This window comes from Nicotiana attenuata, unplaced genomic scaffold (assembly GCF_001879085.1).
Source record: "Nicotiana attenuata strain UT unplaced genomic scaffold, NIATTr2, whole genome shotgun sequence".
Taxonomy (NCBI): domain Eukaryota; kingdom Viridiplantae; phylum Streptophyta; class Magnoliopsida; order Solanales; family Solanaceae; genus Nicotiana; species Nicotiana attenuata.
The window spans coordinates 1,103,522-1,122,357 of record NW_017670240.1 but is presented as its reverse complement, the minus strand read 5'-3'; the positions used below and the strand labels follow the sequence as shown (position 1 = coordinate 1,122,357).

Below are 18,836 nucleotides of genomic sequence, written 5' to 3'. Positions count from 1 at the left end.
GTATTATGTGTACTACGGTTTGTTTTGTAGAACCTTAACTACCTTCTAGACTCGACTTTGAGTCTCTGAGTTGAGTTTGGACATCTTTTGTACAATTCCGAACTTTTTGCTAAAACTCTCCTACAATGGAGTTTCCACTGATTTTACAATGGCTCGACAAGTTTCTTTCATGTTTAACGTGTCTGTATGATTTATATGTGATGATCCTTCTTCAAAAAGGTTTTCAAACTAGTGATTGACTCAGAATTCCTTTTTAATAGGTCTAATTGATTATTTGCTGATTTTCCTTAAGTTAAAAACCTTTTCCATCTTTCTGACTTGTTTCATTCATACCAAATCTCAGATCTTGTGATTTCTTGGCTGTTAATTGATTTTCTTTCCTTAAATTGTACAACCGTGTAATCAGAGACCTTGTCCTTAAATAACCCTTATGTACTTACCCTCAATTGCATGCTTTACACAAGTGTTTGATTAATTTCTTTCCTTAATTGTGTTATACCCGTTTGAATTTGAATCCCTTAATTAAAGGGAGTCTTATGTGATTGATCTACAATCAGTCTTCAAATTCACACTCCCATACACCCTTATGTGTGTTGATTTTAAGTTATTCCCCTTTTCCCTTTCCCCTTTCAGAATTCCCTTCTGCACTTACACTCTCTCCTAGTTTCTAAGTTCTGCCCCTCTCTGGTGAGCCTTGCCTTGGGACCTTGAGTTCCCTTTGAACTTGGACACCTGAGGGCTGGCCCTTCCACACTGCACTATTGTCTTGATTTGGTAATGTATTTGGGGTGTAAGCACTGCCCGGAGTCCATGAGGCTCTTAGGGAACTCTGACACACCCCAAATGAGAGAAAGGCTTTTGAAATCTGACCTTTGGAGATGGTTTACTTCATACTTTAGACAGGAAGTCTGAATCAGGCTCTCCTTGGTTGTAATTTTCAATTTCTGATGTATTTTTTTCTTTATTCTCTTTAGGCTGTAATAAACTTTGTAATAAACTTTCGGGGATGTTTAGTGAAAAGGGAGGGTTAACTATGCATGAAAAGGGTAGATAACTTGCCTATATGAATCTCTAATTTCAGTAGTTCTCATATAGTTACCATGCCTATAAGACTTCTGCATTTTCATGTAGTTACTATAAGATTTCTGCACCTCATTTAGCTATCATGTCTATAAGAAACTCTGCATTCTCATTTAGATACCATGACTATAGGGATTTTGCACTTTCATGTAGATGTTATGTCTATAGCTTCTGCACACGCATGTAGAAAATATGCCTATAGGTCCCTTCTGATTCTTGCATACCCGCTTTTCACTAGGCAAACTTGTTTATAGATCCTAATAACCCAAAAAGTGTAACCAGATGCCACATTCATAATAAGATATCATGTTGTTGGTTTTCTGCATTTTTCATATCTTTAAAAGTGTTTAAAATCACCAACACGTAGAAAGTATGCCTATAGGAACTATCAACCAAGTCTGAAACGTTTCCACTCGCTCATGAGTCTAAAAACCAGTAATAATGCTTGCAGAACCTATAACTTTTGCTAAAGTTTGTCTTTATTTAATAATCAGGTAANGAAGGGATTGACGGACAACCATTCAGTCTTGTGCCAATGATCCTCGCAGAGATATACCGCGCCCTAGAAAGGTGTCAACAGAGAGCCAAACATTTCGAGGGTTGTAATCTTCTACTTCAACTGTGGCTCATGGAACATCTCCAAAAGGGTGAGTACCGACAGGAGATCTATCAAAGGGACTGGGACGATCATATCGCCTTTCATCACCCAAAGCGAATGAATTACATGCCCAACATGTTCGCCCAACCGGAGAATGCTAGAGAATGGGTCAAACTCTTTGATAATTTGACTGAAGACCGGGTACAATGGATGTTCGAGTGGTTCCCTACTGAAGAATTCATCGTTCGATCCAGGGATGCGCCATTTCTGATACTGATCGGTTTGAGGGGAACCTACCCTTATGTCCCTCTCCAAGTCATGAGACAGGCTGGTAGGAAGCAGGTTATACCAAGGGGCGACAAGACGAGTCATTTCCGGGCTGACTTCTAGGCTGACGACAGTCCGTACAGGTGCCAGGCTCAGCATATGTGGCACTGCAAAATTGTCTTGGGAAAGGACACCATCGAACCAGACCGATACCATGCCGGTTGTAACCCACACTATTCAAGCTGGCTGGAGGACAATCACAATGGTCTGGGTCAACCCGGGTTTGTTCGAGGTCACAGGATCATCAATGAAAAGACTGAAGCACAGGTCAAGTACAACCAACTACGCAAGAGGATTTGGGAATGTGAAAGTGAGCACCGTGAAATACAAGAAGCCAATCAAAAACTAATTGAAGAATGGAAGGATATGGCTGTCAGCGCCAACAAGCGATTGGTCTATTTGGAGCGAGGTATAGTAGAGTTGGAAAAGAAGTTTCTGAAGAGGGTCGAAGATTGCCGGACTGCTGAAGGAAATGAAGGCGGACATCTGGCCAGAGCTTACCTGCTACTAGGACTGCGCGATCTGGGAGAGCTGTTCGAGGGAGCCACCAATGCCGAGTCTGGGGAAGGTCCCTCTAGGATCAAATAGATAGGAATTTCCATTTCCGCTTTATAAGATGTAATAAGGCCAATGGCCACTAGTGATTTTTATTTTTCTTGTCATATAGTGTCGTTTTAGGATTCGTCTACCATTTATCAATGAAATGAGGCATTTAGCATTCTAAGTTCTCCAAATTAACTTGTCGCTAGGCCTACCTCGGGCACAACGAGGTCCATATTTCAAGCTCTAGGTGTTTAAATATTGCGACATTTTTCATATGATCCTTACTGACTTATCACTTTTTTTTTACTTTTTGTTTATTCCCCTCCCCAAAGGTTAGTTCGTAAACTCTAGCAACATCATCATATTTTACGAGATCCAGGGGCCCTCCACCTACTCCTCCTCCCAGTCCTGTCAGACAGAAAAACAAAGGAAAAATGGATGATTCGAACAACTCAGCTAAACGGGTAGAGGAAACTCATGGTGCTCTAGTCCCCAAGGAAAATGCATCTCAACTAAGACAAAAGTTACTGAAATTTCAAGAAGAACTTGATCAAGTCCGGAATTTGGCAAGTCTGTCATTTTCCCTCACCACTCCAGAAGTTACTTTTCCAAAAACTCAGAATCTCATACCTCCACAAAATATCCCAAAGCAACAAAATCATCCCGCTCCTCACCACCACTGCAATACTTGCCACATTCCCAACAATACGCCACTGCTCATCCCGAAACCTTTGAACTCCACAAATGACCACTGCCACACCCAACATAATACCCCCATCTACGTGGAGACTATGCCACACTCCACCCAGTCCATCTCAAGCACACCCGAGTCTAATGATAAGGACTCGCTCATCAGAAATTTGGCCGAGGAACTTAAAAGGTTGACCACCAGAATTCAAGGCATTGAAGGTAGTAAGGGAATTGAGGGGCTAAACCATGAAAATCTATGCGTACAGCCCGATGTCGAACTGCCCGAGGGGTACAAACCTCCTAAGTTCGAGATGTTTGATGGTACAGGGGATCCCAGGGTCCACTTGAGAACATACTGTGACAAGCTGGTCGGAGTGGGAAGAGACGAGAAAATCCGCATGAAGCTTTTCATGAGGAGCTTGAAGAGAGACGCCTTATCTTGGTACATTAATCAGGATCCGAAGAAGTGGTCGAACTGGGTAAGCATGGCGTTTGATTTCATGGATAGATTCAAGTTCAGCACGGAGAATGCACCAGATGTGTTCTGTATACAAAACTTGAAGAAGAAACCCACAGAAACCTTCCGCGAGTATGCCACTCGCTGGAGATTAGAAGATGCTAAGGTCAGATCGGCCTTAGAGGAAGAAAAGCAAATGAACAAATTCTTCGTTCGGGCCCAAGACCCACAGTATTATGAGAGGCTGATGCTGATTGAGAATCATAAATTTTCCGATATAATCAAGCTAGGAGAAAGGATCGAGGAAGGCATCAAGAGTGGCATGGTTACGAACTTTGAAGCCTTGCAGGCTACCAATAAGGCGTTACAATCTGGTGGCACATCCAAGAAAAGGGATGTAGGCGCTGTAATGGTTGCACAGAGAACCAAATCCCCTATCAAATACCAAACCTATCCAATGCCTCCACCCACATATCAACCTACTCCAAATTATCAAGCACCCTCACCCACTAACCAAACTCCACCACCCACTTATCAATCAGCTCCACCTCCCGCATATCAGCCCACTTTACCTAAATACTCCCAACTCGCACATATTTACCAAGCCTACAACACCCAACCATCCCACTATCAATCACCTCCCCCACGTCAAAGCTTCCCTAGACCTCGACCAAATTTCGACCGCAGACCTCCCAAACAGTATACCGCCATTGCTGAACCAATTGACCAGTTGTACAAAAGGCTCAAAGCTGCTGGTTATGTCACCCCTATCCCTGCCATAACCCCAGAAAACCCTTCTCAGTGGGTCAATCCAAATAAATCCTGTGCATACCATTCCGGCATAAAAGGACATACCATTGATGAATGCCGCTCTCTGAAGGATAAGATCCAGCTTTGATTGACAACAAGATCATTGTAGCAAAGGAACCTGCTTCGAATGTCCGCAATAACCCTCTGCCAGACCACAAGGGCGGAGGTGTTCACATGATCGAGATAGAGGACGACTGGGACCCCAAGGGATCAATTGGCTTAATCACAGAAGGCGACGATCCAAAGAAGCCAGTAGTCACCCTTAATCCGATTGTGGTCCAGATTCAGCCTTCTGGGGACGCCGAGGTAAATATGTCCATGCCACTCGAGTTTGATGCATCATCATCTACAAAGACTCCAGCACCAGTTGAGGTCCAATTCGTGTCTCCAGCAAAGGCACCTACACCCTTTGAAGTTGTAGTTTTACCGCCTAAAGGGCCTGCTCCATTCGGAGTAAAGATAGCCACGCCAATTCTAGTGGCAATGGCGGCAGTAACACCGTTCCATACAAAGGCTATACCATGGGACTACACTGCCGAGGCAAGAAGAAAAGGGAAGGTCAAGTTCGGGGAAGCTGTTGCGGCACAAGGTATGACAAGAACCGGCAAGGTTTACACCCTGGAGCATTTGGCCGAGTCAAGCAAACAGGCCTCTAGTCGGCCAACCATCACTGAAACTGGGCCCGACGACCTCTGGAGAAAGATACAAGTCAAAGAATACTCAGTCATTGATCAGCTGAAGAAAACACCGGCACAGATTTCTATCCTCGCCTTGCTACAAAGTTCCGATGCACATAAGAATGCCTTGTTAAGAGTGCTGAGTGAGGCATATGTACCAAGTAACATCACTGTCAAAGAGATGGCGAATATGGTGGGCCAGGTATTGGAAAGTCACAAGATCACTTTCCACGAAGATGAGCTGGCGCCAGAAGGGTTGAGTCACAACAAGGCGTTACACATCACCGTGCAGTACGAAGATTATTTTATCACCAGGATCCTGATTGACGGAAGGTCCAGTCTCAACATTTGTCCGTTGGTAACACTCAGGACATTGGAAAAAGGGGGCATCGACAGCATGGCGACTCTGCTGGGGAGATCCATCATACTCATTCTGTAATAGCAGAGTCGACATGCTGTCGATGCCCCCTTTTTCCTCCAATTGCTGGAATGGTTTGGCGACTATATATAGGATTGGTACCGTCGCCATGAATGATCACCTCTTGGTGGTTCCACTCAAACTTCACTGCCTGATGTAGCGTTGACGCTACGGCCCTCGCGGCATGAATCCATGGTCGTCCCAACAACAGATTGTAAGATGTCGGTACGTCTATCACTTGAAAATCCACATCAAACCAAGTAGGCCCCATTTGCAAACACAAGCTAATCTCCCCAATAGTAGACCTTTGAGAACCGTCGAAAGCTTTGACGTTGATGGCCCCGTCCTTGATTTCATGCAGCCCTTTTCCCAATGTCCTGAGTGTTACCAACGGACAAATATTGAGACTGGACCCTCCATCAATCAGGATCCTGGTGATAAAATAATCTACGCACTGCACGGTGATGTGTAACGCCTTGTTGTGACTCAACCCTTCTGGAGGCAGCTCATCTTCGTGGAAAGTGATCTTGTGACTTTCCAATACCTGGCCCACCATATTCGCCATCTCTCCGCCAGTGATGTTACTTGGTACATATGCCTCACTCAGCACTCTTAACAAGGCATTCTTATGTGCATCGGAACTTTGTAGCAAGGCGAGGATAGAAATCTGTGCCGGTATTTTGTTCAGCTGATCAATGACTGAGTATTCTTTGGCTTGTATCTTTCTCTAGAGGTCGTCGGGCCCAGTTTCAGTGATGGTTGGCCGACCAGAGGCCTGTTTGCTTGACTCGGCCAAATGCTCCAAGGTGTAAACCCTACCGGTTCTTGTCATACCTTGTGCCGCAACAACTTTCCCGAACTTGACCTTCCCTTTTCTTATTGCCTCGGCTGTGTAGTCCCATGGTATAGCCTTTGTATGGAACGGTGTTACTGGCGCCATTGCCACTGGAATTGGCGTGGTTATCTTTACTCCGAACGAAGAAGGCCCCTTAGGCGGTAAAACTGCAACTTCAAAGGGTGAAGGTGCCTTTGCTGGAGACACGAATTAGACCTCAACTGGTGCTAGCGTCTTTGCAGATGATGATGTATCAAACTCAAGTGGCATGGACATATTTACCTCGGCGTCCCCAAAAGGCTGAATCTGGACCACAATCGGATTAAGGGTGACTAATGGCTTCTTTGGATCGTTGCCTTCTGTGATTAAGCCAATTGATCCCTTGGGGTCCCAGTCGTCCTCTATCTCGATCATGTGAACACCTCCGCCCTTGTGGTCTGGTAGAGGGTTATTGGGGACATTCGGAGCAGGTTCCTTTGCTACAATGATCTTGTTGTCAATCAAAGTCTGGATCTTATCCTTCAGAGAGCGGCATTCATCAATGGTATGTCCTTTCATGCCGGAATGGTATGCACAGGATTTATTTGGATTGACCCACTGAGAAGGGTTTTCTAGGGTTATGGCAAGGATAGGGGTGACATAACCAGCAACTTTGAGCCTTTCCTACAGCTGGTCAATTGGTTCAGCAATGGCGGTATACTGTTTGGGAGGTCTGCGGTCGAAATTTGGTCGAGGTCTAGGGAAGCTTTGACGTGGGGGAGGTGATTGATAGTGGGATGGCTGGGTGTTGTAGGCTTGGTAAACATGTGCGGATTGGGAGTATTTAGGTGAAGTGGGCTGATATACGGGAGGTGGAGTTGACTGATAAGTGGGTGGTGGAGTATGGTAAGAGGGTGCGGGTGCTTGGTAATTTGGAGTAGGTTGATAGGTGATTGGAGGTATTGGGTAGGTTTGGTATTTGATAGGGGATTTGGTTCTCTGTGCAACCATTACAGCACTTACGTCCCTTTCTTAGACGTACCACTAGACTATAAAGCCTTATTGATAGCTTGCAACGCTTCAAAGTTTGTAACCATACCACTCTTGATGCCTTCTTCGATCCTTTCTCCTAGCTTGATGATATAAGAAAATTTATGATTTTCAATCAGCATCAGCCTCTCATAATACTGTTGGTCTTGGGCCCGAACGAAGAATTTGTTCATTTGCTTTTCTTCCAAAGCAGGCCTAACCTTAGCAGCTTCTGACCTCCATCAAGTAGCATACTCACGGAAGGTCTCTGTGGGTTTCTTCTTCTTCAAGTTTTGGATATAGAACACATCTGATGCATTCCCCGTGTTGAACCTGAATCTATCCATGAAATCAGACGCCATGCTTACCCAGTTCGACCACTTCAGGCTAATGTACCAAGATAAGGCGTCTCCTTCAAGCTCCTCATGAAAAGCTTCATGCAGATTTTCTCGTCTCTTCCCACTCCGACCAGCTTGTCACAGTATGTTCTCAAGTGGACGCTGGGATCCCCTGTACCATCAAACATCTCGAACTTAGAAGGTTTATACCCCTCGGGCAGTTCGACATCGGGCTGTATGCACATATCTTCATAGTTTAGCACCTTAATTCCCTTACTACCTTCAACGCCTTGAATTCTGGTGGTCAACCTTTTAAGCTCCTCGGCCAAATTTCTGATGAGCGAGTCCTCATCATTGGACTCGGGTGTGCTTGAGATGGGCTGGGTGGAGTGTGGCACAGTCTCCACGTAGATGGGGGTATTGTGTTGGGTGTGGCAGTGCTCATTTGTGGAGTTCAAAGGTTCCGGGATGAGCAGTAGAGTATTGTTGGGAGTGTGGCAAGTATTGCAGTGGTGGTGAGGAGCGGGATGATTTTGTTGCTTTGGGATATTTTGTGGAGGTATGGGATTCTGAGTTTTTGGGAAACTAACTTCTGGAGTGGTGAGGGAAAATGACAGACTTGCCAAATTCCGGACTTGATCAAGTTCTTCTTGAAACTTCAACAGCTTTTGTTCTAGTTGGGATGCATTTTCCTTGGGGACCAGAGTACCATGAGTGACCTCTACCCGTTCAGCTGAGTTGTTCGAATCTTTCATTTTACCTTTGTTTTTGTGTGTGACAGGACTAGGAGGAGGAGTAGGTGGAGGGCCCCTGGATCTCGTAAAATATGATGATGTTGCCAGAGTTTACAAACTAACCTTTGGGGAGGGGAATAAACAAAAAGTAAAAACAAAAAGGTGATAAGTCAGTAAGGATCATACGAAAAATGTCGCAATATTTAAACACGTAGTTCTTGAAATATAAAGCGTGTCCTAATTTTGGGGACCTCGTTGTGCCCGAGGTAGGCCTAGCGACAAGTTAATTTGGAGAACTTAGAATGCAAAATGCCTCATTTCATTGATAAAAGGTAGACGAATCCTAAAACGAGACTAAATGACAAGAAATAAAAATCACTAGTGGCCATTGGCCTCATTACATCTTATAAAGCGGAAATGGAAATTCCTATCTATTTGGTCCCAGAGGGACCTTCCCCAGACTCCGCATTGGTGGCTCCCTCGAACAGCTCTCCCAGCTCGCTCAGTCCTAGTAGAAGGTAAGCTCTGGCCAGGTGTCCGTCTTCATTTCCTTCAGCAGTCCGGCAATCTTCGACCCTCTTCAGAAACTTCTTTTCCAACTCTACTATACCTCGCTCCAAATAGACCAATCGCTTGTTGGCGCTGACACCCATATCCTTCCATTCTTCAATTAGTTTTTGATTGGCTTCTTGTATTTCACGGTGCTCACTTTCACATTCCCGAATCCTCTTGCGCGGTTGGTTGTACTTGACCTGTGCTTCAGCCTTTTCATCGATGATCCTGTGACCTCGAACAAACCCAGGTTGACCTAGACCATTGTGATTATCCTCCAGCCAGCTTGAATAGTGTGGGTTACAACCAGCATGGTATCGGTCTAGTTCGATGGTGTCCTTTCCCAAGATAATTTTGCAGTGCCACATATGCTGAGCCTGGCACCTGTACAGACTGTTGTCAGCCTGGAAGTCAACCCGCAAATGACTCGTCTTGTTGACCCTTGGTATAACCTGCTTCCTACCAGCCTGTCTCATAACTCGGAGAGGGACATAAGGGTAGGTTCCCCTCAAACCGATCAGTATCAGAAATGGCGCAGATCGAACGATGAATTCTTCAGTAGGGAACCACTCGAACATCCATTGTACCCAGTCTTCTGTCAAATTATCAAAGAGTTCGACCCATTCTCCAGCATTCTCCGGTTGGGCGAACATGTTGGGCATGTAATTCATTCGCTTTGGGTGATGAAAGGCGATATGATCGTCCCAGTCCCTTTGATGGATCTCCTGTCGGTACTCACCCTTTTGGAGATGTTCCATGAGCCACAGTTGAAGTAGAAGATTACAACCCTCGAAATGTTTGGCTCCCTGTTGACACCTTTCTAGGGCTCGGTATATCTCTGCAAGGATCATTGGCACAAGACTGAATGGTTGTCCGTCAATCCCTTCCATTAGAGTTTTGGTGACCATAGCTAGCCTGGTATGGATTCTTGCTTTCTTCATTGGAAATACTATCATCCCCAAGAAACATAACATGAAGACAAATACCCTTCGGTGAATATGCCCCAATGATGTAAGGGCGAACTCGTCAGGATAAGTACGGTAAGATTTACTGTGGCCGTACCTCTCGTACAAATAGTCGAAGTGAATGTACGACTCTTTCAAACATGTCAAGTCTGGATTCTTCTATAGACCCATCATTTTGAGAAAACATCTACCTTTGTGGTTTTCCGGCATTAGCAAACCCGGCGTTTCCCACGGTATTCCAGCCAGTCCTCCTATTTCCTCGAGCATGGGTGTCATCTCAATGTCTTCGAAGTGGAACACAGACCTATCACAATCCCAAAATAGGGTAGCAGCCTCTATGATTTTGTTGTTGGGTTGAATTTCCAAGAGAGAAGGTAGGTTTTCCAGGTATTTCCGGACAAGAGTCTGAACGTTGGAATGAAGATCCTTCCACCAGCTTAGCAGTTTGGGGTGGATGTGGGTGACCATGCCGAATCTAGGGACTTCGTGCCTCATATTTCTGCAAGACAAAAGGTCAGGCCCTTACCCCCACCAGACTCGACTATTTAATATCAACAATTGGCATAAAAGCATTTTAGTTCTCCAAATAAATGCACAAAACGCGGTAGTGTCCGTTTGGGTTTTGGGAAAATCTAGTGGACTTTGGACAAGGCTATCTTAAAGAATCATTATGCGGACAACAGAACTGACTCGGCTAGGTTTGACCATGATGCATGAACAATTAAACAGAGTAAGGTTTCTATGGGGTATTAGACTGGTACCCTTGAGCGGACAACTCAAGAGGGAAAGGCGCGGAACCGTCGACTACACCGTTGATCGACTGGTTTTACCGCAAATATGCCTTTGCCGAATTTTGGGGGTGATGATATTGGAAGGGCGCAACCACTCATTATAAGCGTTGCTATGGTATTTTGTTTGGCACGAATGGAATATGATGTTGAAAATATGCTTATGCAATAATTAAAATAAGTTGTGATGTATTTGCACGTTACAAAAGCAATAATTACAACAAATCCTCATAATTTAAAACAGTTGTAAAGAAAAGCAGTAAAGGGAAGCAGTAAAGAAATAAAGGAAAGAAACAAAGAAACGAGTCAGTTCTTGTAGTAGGAGAAGGAATTAAATACTTAAACGGATTAAACAAATAAATGCACATACGAAATGTAAAGTCACATTAATAGTTTGAAATGGTAAAAGCCTAAAAGATATCCCCAGCAGAGTCGTCATGCTGTCGATGCCCCCTTTTTCTCGCGAAATCGGGTTTATGACATTTGGGAGGACAGCTTATTCCCTTTCGGGAGTTGGGTTTGAATTGAAGAGTCGCCACCTAATGATTAAAATGCATTAGGACACTAAGGAGGGTTTGAGTTGGGTAACCAGAGATTGGGTAAGGGCTTGAAATTATCCCAAGGGGAATGTGTTAGGCACCCCTCAAGATCCACTAGTGTGGTTACCGGCCAAACTATTGTTGTGACTTTAGGTGCAAATAACACATAGGAAAATAAAGCTCCAAGTAAGAGGGGGATTTTCACATAATGGTTACAAATAAACAAAGTTGGAAAGAGCTAAAGAAAGCTGATTTTTCTTAAAAGACAGAGTTTGAAATTCTTTTTAAAAGAGACAAGAAAGAAGAGAAAGGGGGTCCTAGGTTTATTAACAATATAGATCACCCCACACAATGCCCGGTAATTACTCCTCAATGAGGGGCTACACGTGACATTATCGCGTGGTCATCATATCCATATTTACCCTTCCAACCCCGTTAAGGTATTAAAGCGCGGAATGATCTCGATTACTTATTGCATGCTGTTACCCGTCACATTTCTATCAGTCCCGGAGGAATATAGGACTACTATTCCTATAAGAAGGAGGTTCTAAGCTGACTCTTAGGTTTAAAGGTAAAATGCTAAAGCGACATACAAAACAAGTAGAACTGCATTTAGAGGGGTCATCGGGTACCGGGTCGGTAGGAGGGTGACTCTGGGTTTTGCCTGTTCGGGGGTACGAGCTGCAACAAGCCCATTTGGACCAGCTTTGGAAAGATTCACCAATGGGCGTGAAGTTGGTTTTTCTGGGTGGCTCACGGGCACGGGCGTTATATGGAAAGTTATTCTGTGGTGGACGGGGATTATATGGAGCTTGGTGAGGAGGGTTATTTCTAGAAGGAGGAGCTTTGTTCTGGTTATACTGTTGTTGTGGCCGAGCGTATGGCTGGGCATTCTTTACTGCATAAGGCTGAGGAGTCATGGCATAAGCCGCATCTTGGTGAGGGTAATTATGTTGCGGGGTGCTTGAAGAGGAATCGAAGTAACCTCGGGGTTGACGGGGGTTTCTCAGACTTGAGGCCATCATTGCCACTTCTTCTTTCTTTTTCCGATTTGCTGCAGCCCATGACCCACTCTGGATTGCTTGAGGGGTAGCTCTTATAGCCGAATGGCTCAGGATGCGACCCGTTTTCAAATGATTCTCTACCATTTCTCCAATCTTTATGGCTTCTGCAAATGGCTTGCCCATAACGGACATCATGTTCTGGAAGTAATCAGCCTCTTGGGCTTGCAGGAAGACACTGACCATCTCGGTCTCATCCATTGGGGGTTTCACCCTGGCAGCTTGTTCGCGCCACTTGACAGCATACTCTCGGAAGCTCTTCGAAGACTTCTTTTTGAAATTGTACAAAGAATTTCTATATGGAGCTATGTCCACATTGTACTGGAACTGCCGGACAAAGTCTCGGGCCAAGTCATCCCATATGTGCCAGCGGGAGATGTCTTGCTCCATATACCATTCAGATGCAATTCCGACTAAACTTTCCCCGAAGTAACCCATTAGGAGTTCTTCTTTTCCGCCCGCTCCTCTTAGTTGATTGCAATACCTCTTCAGATGGGCTATGGGGTCCCCGTGTTCATCATATTTTTCAAACTTGGGAGTCTTGAAGCCGATGGGCAGATGAACATGCGGGAACATGCACAAATCAGCGTAGGAGACACTTTTCTGGCCACTCAGGCCTTGTATGTTCTTGAGAATTTGTTCTATGCTTTTCATTTTCCGAGTGATCTCCTCTTGCTCGGGATTCTTTACAGTTCTCTCTTGTCCCGCGATAAACTCATACCGCGGTTGTTGAGGGTAGGAGTTTGTAGTGACATGAGCCATGTCCGATTGAAATGGTGGTATTTGGAAGGTAAAGGATGACGGCTCAAAACTTGGCCTGGGCAATGTTGGCTGTGCCGTGGCCGAGGTTGGTGGTGCGGTGAATATGTTAGAAGCCACTCCCGAAATTAGTGTCTGGGGGCGAACCTCAGAAGGCTTTCCGACAAAATAAGCTGACATGGTGGGGTATCCGAGTGGGGTGTTCGGGTAATTTGTAGGGATGTTGGTGTTGATACCCAAATTTTCCTAGTAATTTTATACTCAAAATACTTCCAAAATAGCATATATGTGCATACATAAGCACACCCAAGAGTTCTGGCATTTTTAATGATTTTTAAACCAATTCATTGCCTATTTTAATACAACAAAATCCAATAATTATTCCCAAAATTATCATTTTGGCGAATAATTCATTTTTATTCTCACATTTGCACCAAAATATAATTAAGGTAATTTTTTGTATATTTTTACAAATTTGTTTGGTATTTTTAAAGCTAATTGCATATAAATGCAATTATAGCCTATTTTACGATTAATAATGTTTTATAATTGCAAAATCAGTTCCAGTATTTTTTAATTAATACATATGTATTATTAATTGGTTCAGCATCTTTAATTTTTCTATTAAAATCATTTTTTATTTTTTATAAAATAAAAGGGAAAACTGGCTATTTCAATTATAGCCCCAATTCATTTCAATTGCAGCCCCAATTCCATTTCACTTTTAGCATTAATTTTGGCCCAATCCTCCCCCAAATCAAAACGACCCAATTTGATTTCTCACCCGACCCCTAACCCAATTGCTAAACCCGCCCGAGGTTCTTTTATATCCAGGCCGTTGATCCTTTTGATCAACGCCCACAAATGATTCTTTCCTTTTTAATTCCACATGACCTAACCCTAATCCCCATTTCTCTTCGACAGCCGCCTTCTAACTCTCTTCTCTCTCAAATGCTCTCAAGCACTCAAACCCTAATCGCCTCCCTCGTCTTCTCCGACCAGTATCTCGCCGGAGTCCATGGCTTTTCAGGCCATGGACGACCATTGCTCACCTTCCTTCACCCCTAAACCATGGGTGTTCGAGATTTCGAGGTCTGAGCTCGACGGCGTCCGTTCAGATCCCCTGCAGATCTGTGTTCTGTGGCCTCTCCAGGCCCCATTCCGATGTATTCGAGCTTTAGAAGCCTAGTCATGGCCATCTCTGACTCAAGACCAGACCTCTTCCAAGCCTTCTCATTGTTTCAGAGAAACCCTAAGGCTATTCGAGGTTCCTCCCTCTTTTATTTACTTAGATCTATGGTGGATCTGTGCTATATTCAATGTTTTAAAGCTTTTCCCCAATTTTCTTTTCAAAATTAGTCTGTTTCAATTTAGGGTTTTCGGAAAATCATAAAACGACTTCTGACTTTTCTTCTTCTTTTCTTTGTGTGTATCTGTCTATGCCATGTTCTTATGTTCTTTCCTCGCATGTCTGCTCCTATGTTCTTATGTTTTGCCATATTATGCATGTTCTTCTATTTTTTGTGTTCTGTTCTTTCTTCTACCGGGCTCTATAAGCATGCTTTACATGTATATCTCGTATGTTTCTTTACTGTATTTTACTAAGCTTCTAATCCTTGTTTGCCTTTACTGGACTTTTGTTTGAACTCTAAGCAGGTTCCGTCTACTGTTTTTCCTAAACCTGTATCGCTTTTTCTCTCCTGAACTTATTTAAGTGCCATGTGTTTGCCTAAATGTATTCCCTGTATTTCAAACTTGCTGCTCTCTCTGTTTGATTTCCCATAAGTCTCTGAAAGAGACTACTGAGCCTGTTCTATTTGTTGTTTTCTCGTCTATGCATCTGATTCGAGTCAGAAACCCTAGTATTTGGGGTTTTTGGCAGGCTTGACTTTGTGTTTGGTCTAGGGTTCCATTCAGAACCCTTGACTCTCTTTCAGGCTCATTCTGAGTCTACGAACCTAACCTTCTTAGTCACTCTAATTTCTTGCTAGTTTTACGACAACTCTCTCTTGTCTCACATGTCTGTATGCTTTTTATATGACAAATTCTCTTCTTTCAAAAGGCCTTTGGCCAGCTTGTGATTGATTCCGAGTTCCTTTTTAAAAGGTTTTGTACTGTTGATTTTCTTTAAATTAAACCCCTTCTCACCTTTTCTGGTTGGATTCATTCACACTAAGATTTGAACCCTGATTTTACTGGCTGTTGATTGATTGTCTTTCCTTGTTCTGCCCAAACCGTGTGCTACTAGACTATTTCCTTAAATAAACTGCTGTGTATTTGTCCCTATTACACTGCTTTAGAAAAGATTTTTAAAACGAATCCTTTCCTTATATATTTTTGCCTGTTTGAATCAAATGCCTTAACCAAAGGGAAACAGCTTGTGATTGATTTCAAAACTATTCTCTTACCCTTTTCTTACTCATCTTCTGCACTATAAAAGGGCCTGCCCTTTTGCACTAAAGGAGGGTTTTACAGAGGCTTTTCACAGACTTTTCCTACACACACGAACACAGAACACCATCTGAGTTCACAATTCAATTTCACTTAAAACTCTCTCTTTTGATACTTGTGCTGCTGTGGACTGTGTTTACTTTACTTTCTTCTGCACTTCTTTTGCTTCTCTACTGGTATGTCTCAGTTAGTTTACATGCCTCAACAACAATGTGTTTAATTCTGCCTATTTCCTTTAGTTGATATTTGTTTCCCTCTCCTTTATATTTCTGTATTTAAGTTATGTGTGTAATCAATTGTTTGTCATGAATTTGATACTCTGTGAATCCCCTTTACCCTTTTACCCCTTTGTATGTGAGTTTATTGTTCAGGGCATAGCAGCACCCCAATATTGCTGTCTATGATCCTGAACTGGGTTCATTGAACTCCTTAACTCAATCAATTCCCACTTCCCATTCTCCCCATTATGTGCTTGAGCCTTGACTTAGGTCTGATAGTGTCCTAATCACTATCCAGACCTTTGTCTGACCATCAAAAGGTCTGCTCCTAACTTGTTCATCTAGCAAGTGGTCAGGGGTGTGCCAGCCTACCTTATGGCTAGGTATGACCACCACTTGTCATGGCCCCTTAATTCCCTTTCACTTTGCACTTACTCCTAGCTATAAGTTCTGCCCCTCTCTTGCAAGCCATGCTTTGGGACCCCTGAGCTCCCTCTGAACTTGGATGCCTGAGGGCTGGCTATTCCACACTGCACCATCCTGTTCATAATGGCATCCTGGGTGTAAGCAATGCCTGGAATCCCTGAGGTTCCTTGAAACTTTGAAACACCCTGGATAATGAGAAGGCTTTGGAGATCTGGACCCCGGAGTTGGTTAAATACATATTATTGGACATTAAGATTGAATTAGGCTGCTTGGATCTAGCTGTTAGTTTTTGATGTATTTTTATTATTTCAGTTGATTCATTGGGTTGTAATAACTTGTATAGAACTCGGGGAATCTAGTAAAAGGGTGTGGGAGGGGTTTTACTTTCTTGCATCAATAAAGGGTAGATATCATGACTTTAGGACTTTAATTTTTTCACTAGAAATACTGCACATAAGATGGTTCGATGTTTCTGATTCAAGTCACCTAGATACCATGCCTATAGGGTTTAACGTTTAATTATGATATAAGTCATCTAGAAATCCTGCCTATAGGACCTTAACGTTCATGTAATCAGTGCATATAGAAATCATGCCTATAGGGAATGCATATGCATTAGGCAAACTGTAGGGTAATTAAATAATTACCTCTTCTTACCAGTTCTTAACAGACTTTTTTAAATCAGATATAGATATCATAGGATTCCGCATCAAGTTCGTCCGATTCTTCTTAAGCAATAACAATCTGTTAACTGGTCTCTAATGTCTTAATGTTTTCAGCCTCAATCTTTTGACAAAACTCTTTTGAATCAGTATACATTTGAGTTCTTCAAATCAGCACCTCTTCTGAAATGGTTTCTTTCTAAAATTCTGCCTAAACATTTTCCAACTAAGTTTTGGTCTTCCTGAAATTGTCTTTAAAACAGTTCTGCAGTTTACTCTTTCCTTAAGTATTTCTGACTCTGGAACTCCTTTTATGGTTTATACTCATGATTCTCTTAAAACTTATTTCTAAACTGACTGCAGTCTGTACTTTCCGGCATTAGACTACTTTTCTAGAACCAGTACTTTCTAAATCACTCGCTTAAAATACCTTAAGTTCTGACAATTGGATCCAAGTTGCCTAATGTGGGCTTCCTGTCTAAACGTATGTATCGAACCAGTCCGCTCGCTGCTTAATTTTTAATTTTAAAGACCAAACCAGTATGTGTAAAGGCATGCTAAACTATATGTTATCTGATTTACGGGGTTTATGTGAGCCTTACCTGTTTGTCTGTTCATTCCCCCTACTTGTTACTTGTTTTTGAATGTCGATTAGAATTTTTGTCCTTTAAACTCCATAAAGGCCCCCATCCCTTTCTTCCCCTTTTAGGATTAGAAGTCCTAATGCCCCGGGACTGATAGCTTGGGATGGGTAATAGCATGCAATAGGCAAACGATACCATTCCGCGCTCCAATACCTTAACGGGGTGGGAAAGGGTAGACATGGAGATGATGATTACACGATAACACTATGCGTACAATTGAGTACCAGTGTTGTGCGAATGATCCATGTAATATATAAACCTAGGACCCCCCTCCCTCTTTATTAGTTTACCAATTTTCTGAATCTTAAAAAGCTGTTACACTTTCGACTTCTGTTTTCACATAATTTTCAGATTGTTCGCACTAAGTACTTGACTTCTTCCTACTTGCACTTTTAACTAAACTGCTCCGTCCCTAAAATTCAGCACTTTTTTTTAACCTTTTGTGCTCCTTATTTGTAATAATTTTCTCGTATTTGCAATGCTTGCTTGTTTACTTGTTTGTTTGCATTCAAAGTCACAATTGTAGCATGGCCGGGAACCACACTAGTGGATCTCGAGGGGTGCCTAACACCTTCCCCTCGAGATAATTTCTAGCCCTTACCCAAACTCTGGTTCTTCATCTCAAATTCTTCCTTAAAGTGTCCTAATGCACTATAATCATTAGGTGGCGACTCTTCAAACTCCAAAAACCCAATTATCGCAAGGGAATAGAGTTGTCCTCCCGAATGTCGTGAACCCGATTCCGCGAGGAAAAAGGGGGCGTCGACAGTTGGAGGTTCCACTTGTTCTAGGAATTAGCCCGGGGAAACCAGGTATTGCACTAGGCGGCTCTCTACCGTTAGACCAAGCGTCCCACATTTCCAACATGCGGAGGCGCAGCGCCCTGTTCTCTTCAGCAGTCGCTGACTCTGACGTTGGGATAACCGACAACGAGCTATCCTCTGGGATGGGATTTGTTGGTATATGACTCTCTGACGGCATTTAGACACTTCCCTTGGATCTTGTAAAGTAAGGATGCGAAGCCAGGTTACCACAAAACCAACCACCTTAAAATAGAACCTGGTCTCAATAGCATACACAACAAACTAGCTAGTTTGAGACAATTAAAACATAGGGAATCGCACGTTGGGAATGCAATGCACCAATACAGTTAACGTTTTTCTACATGCTTTGCAACGGTTGCATGTCTCATCCTGGCTTTTATTACCTTTGCGGACCTTTGAATCTTTTCTTTTCTTTATGCTTTTCATTATTTC

General features: G+C 43.2%; 1 protein-coding gene across 1 annotated transcript in view; it reads right to left on the bottom strand.

The window, feature by feature from the left end:
- Positions 1-14,378, bottom strand: part of LOC109236473 — a 16,033-nt gene extending 1,655 nt beyond the window's left edge. Inside the window, exons 1-2 of the mRNA XM_019402655.1 lie at positions 14,250-14,378; positions 11,953-13,425 (exon numbers count right to left, since the gene is read on the bottom strand). Coding sequence (XP_019258200.1) covers positions 11,953-13,425; positions 14,250-14,378 — 1,602 coding nt within the window. The remainder of the gene's footprint in view (positions 1-11,952; positions 13,426-14,249) is intronic.
- Positions 14,379-18,836: the final 4,458 nt, after the last annotated feature.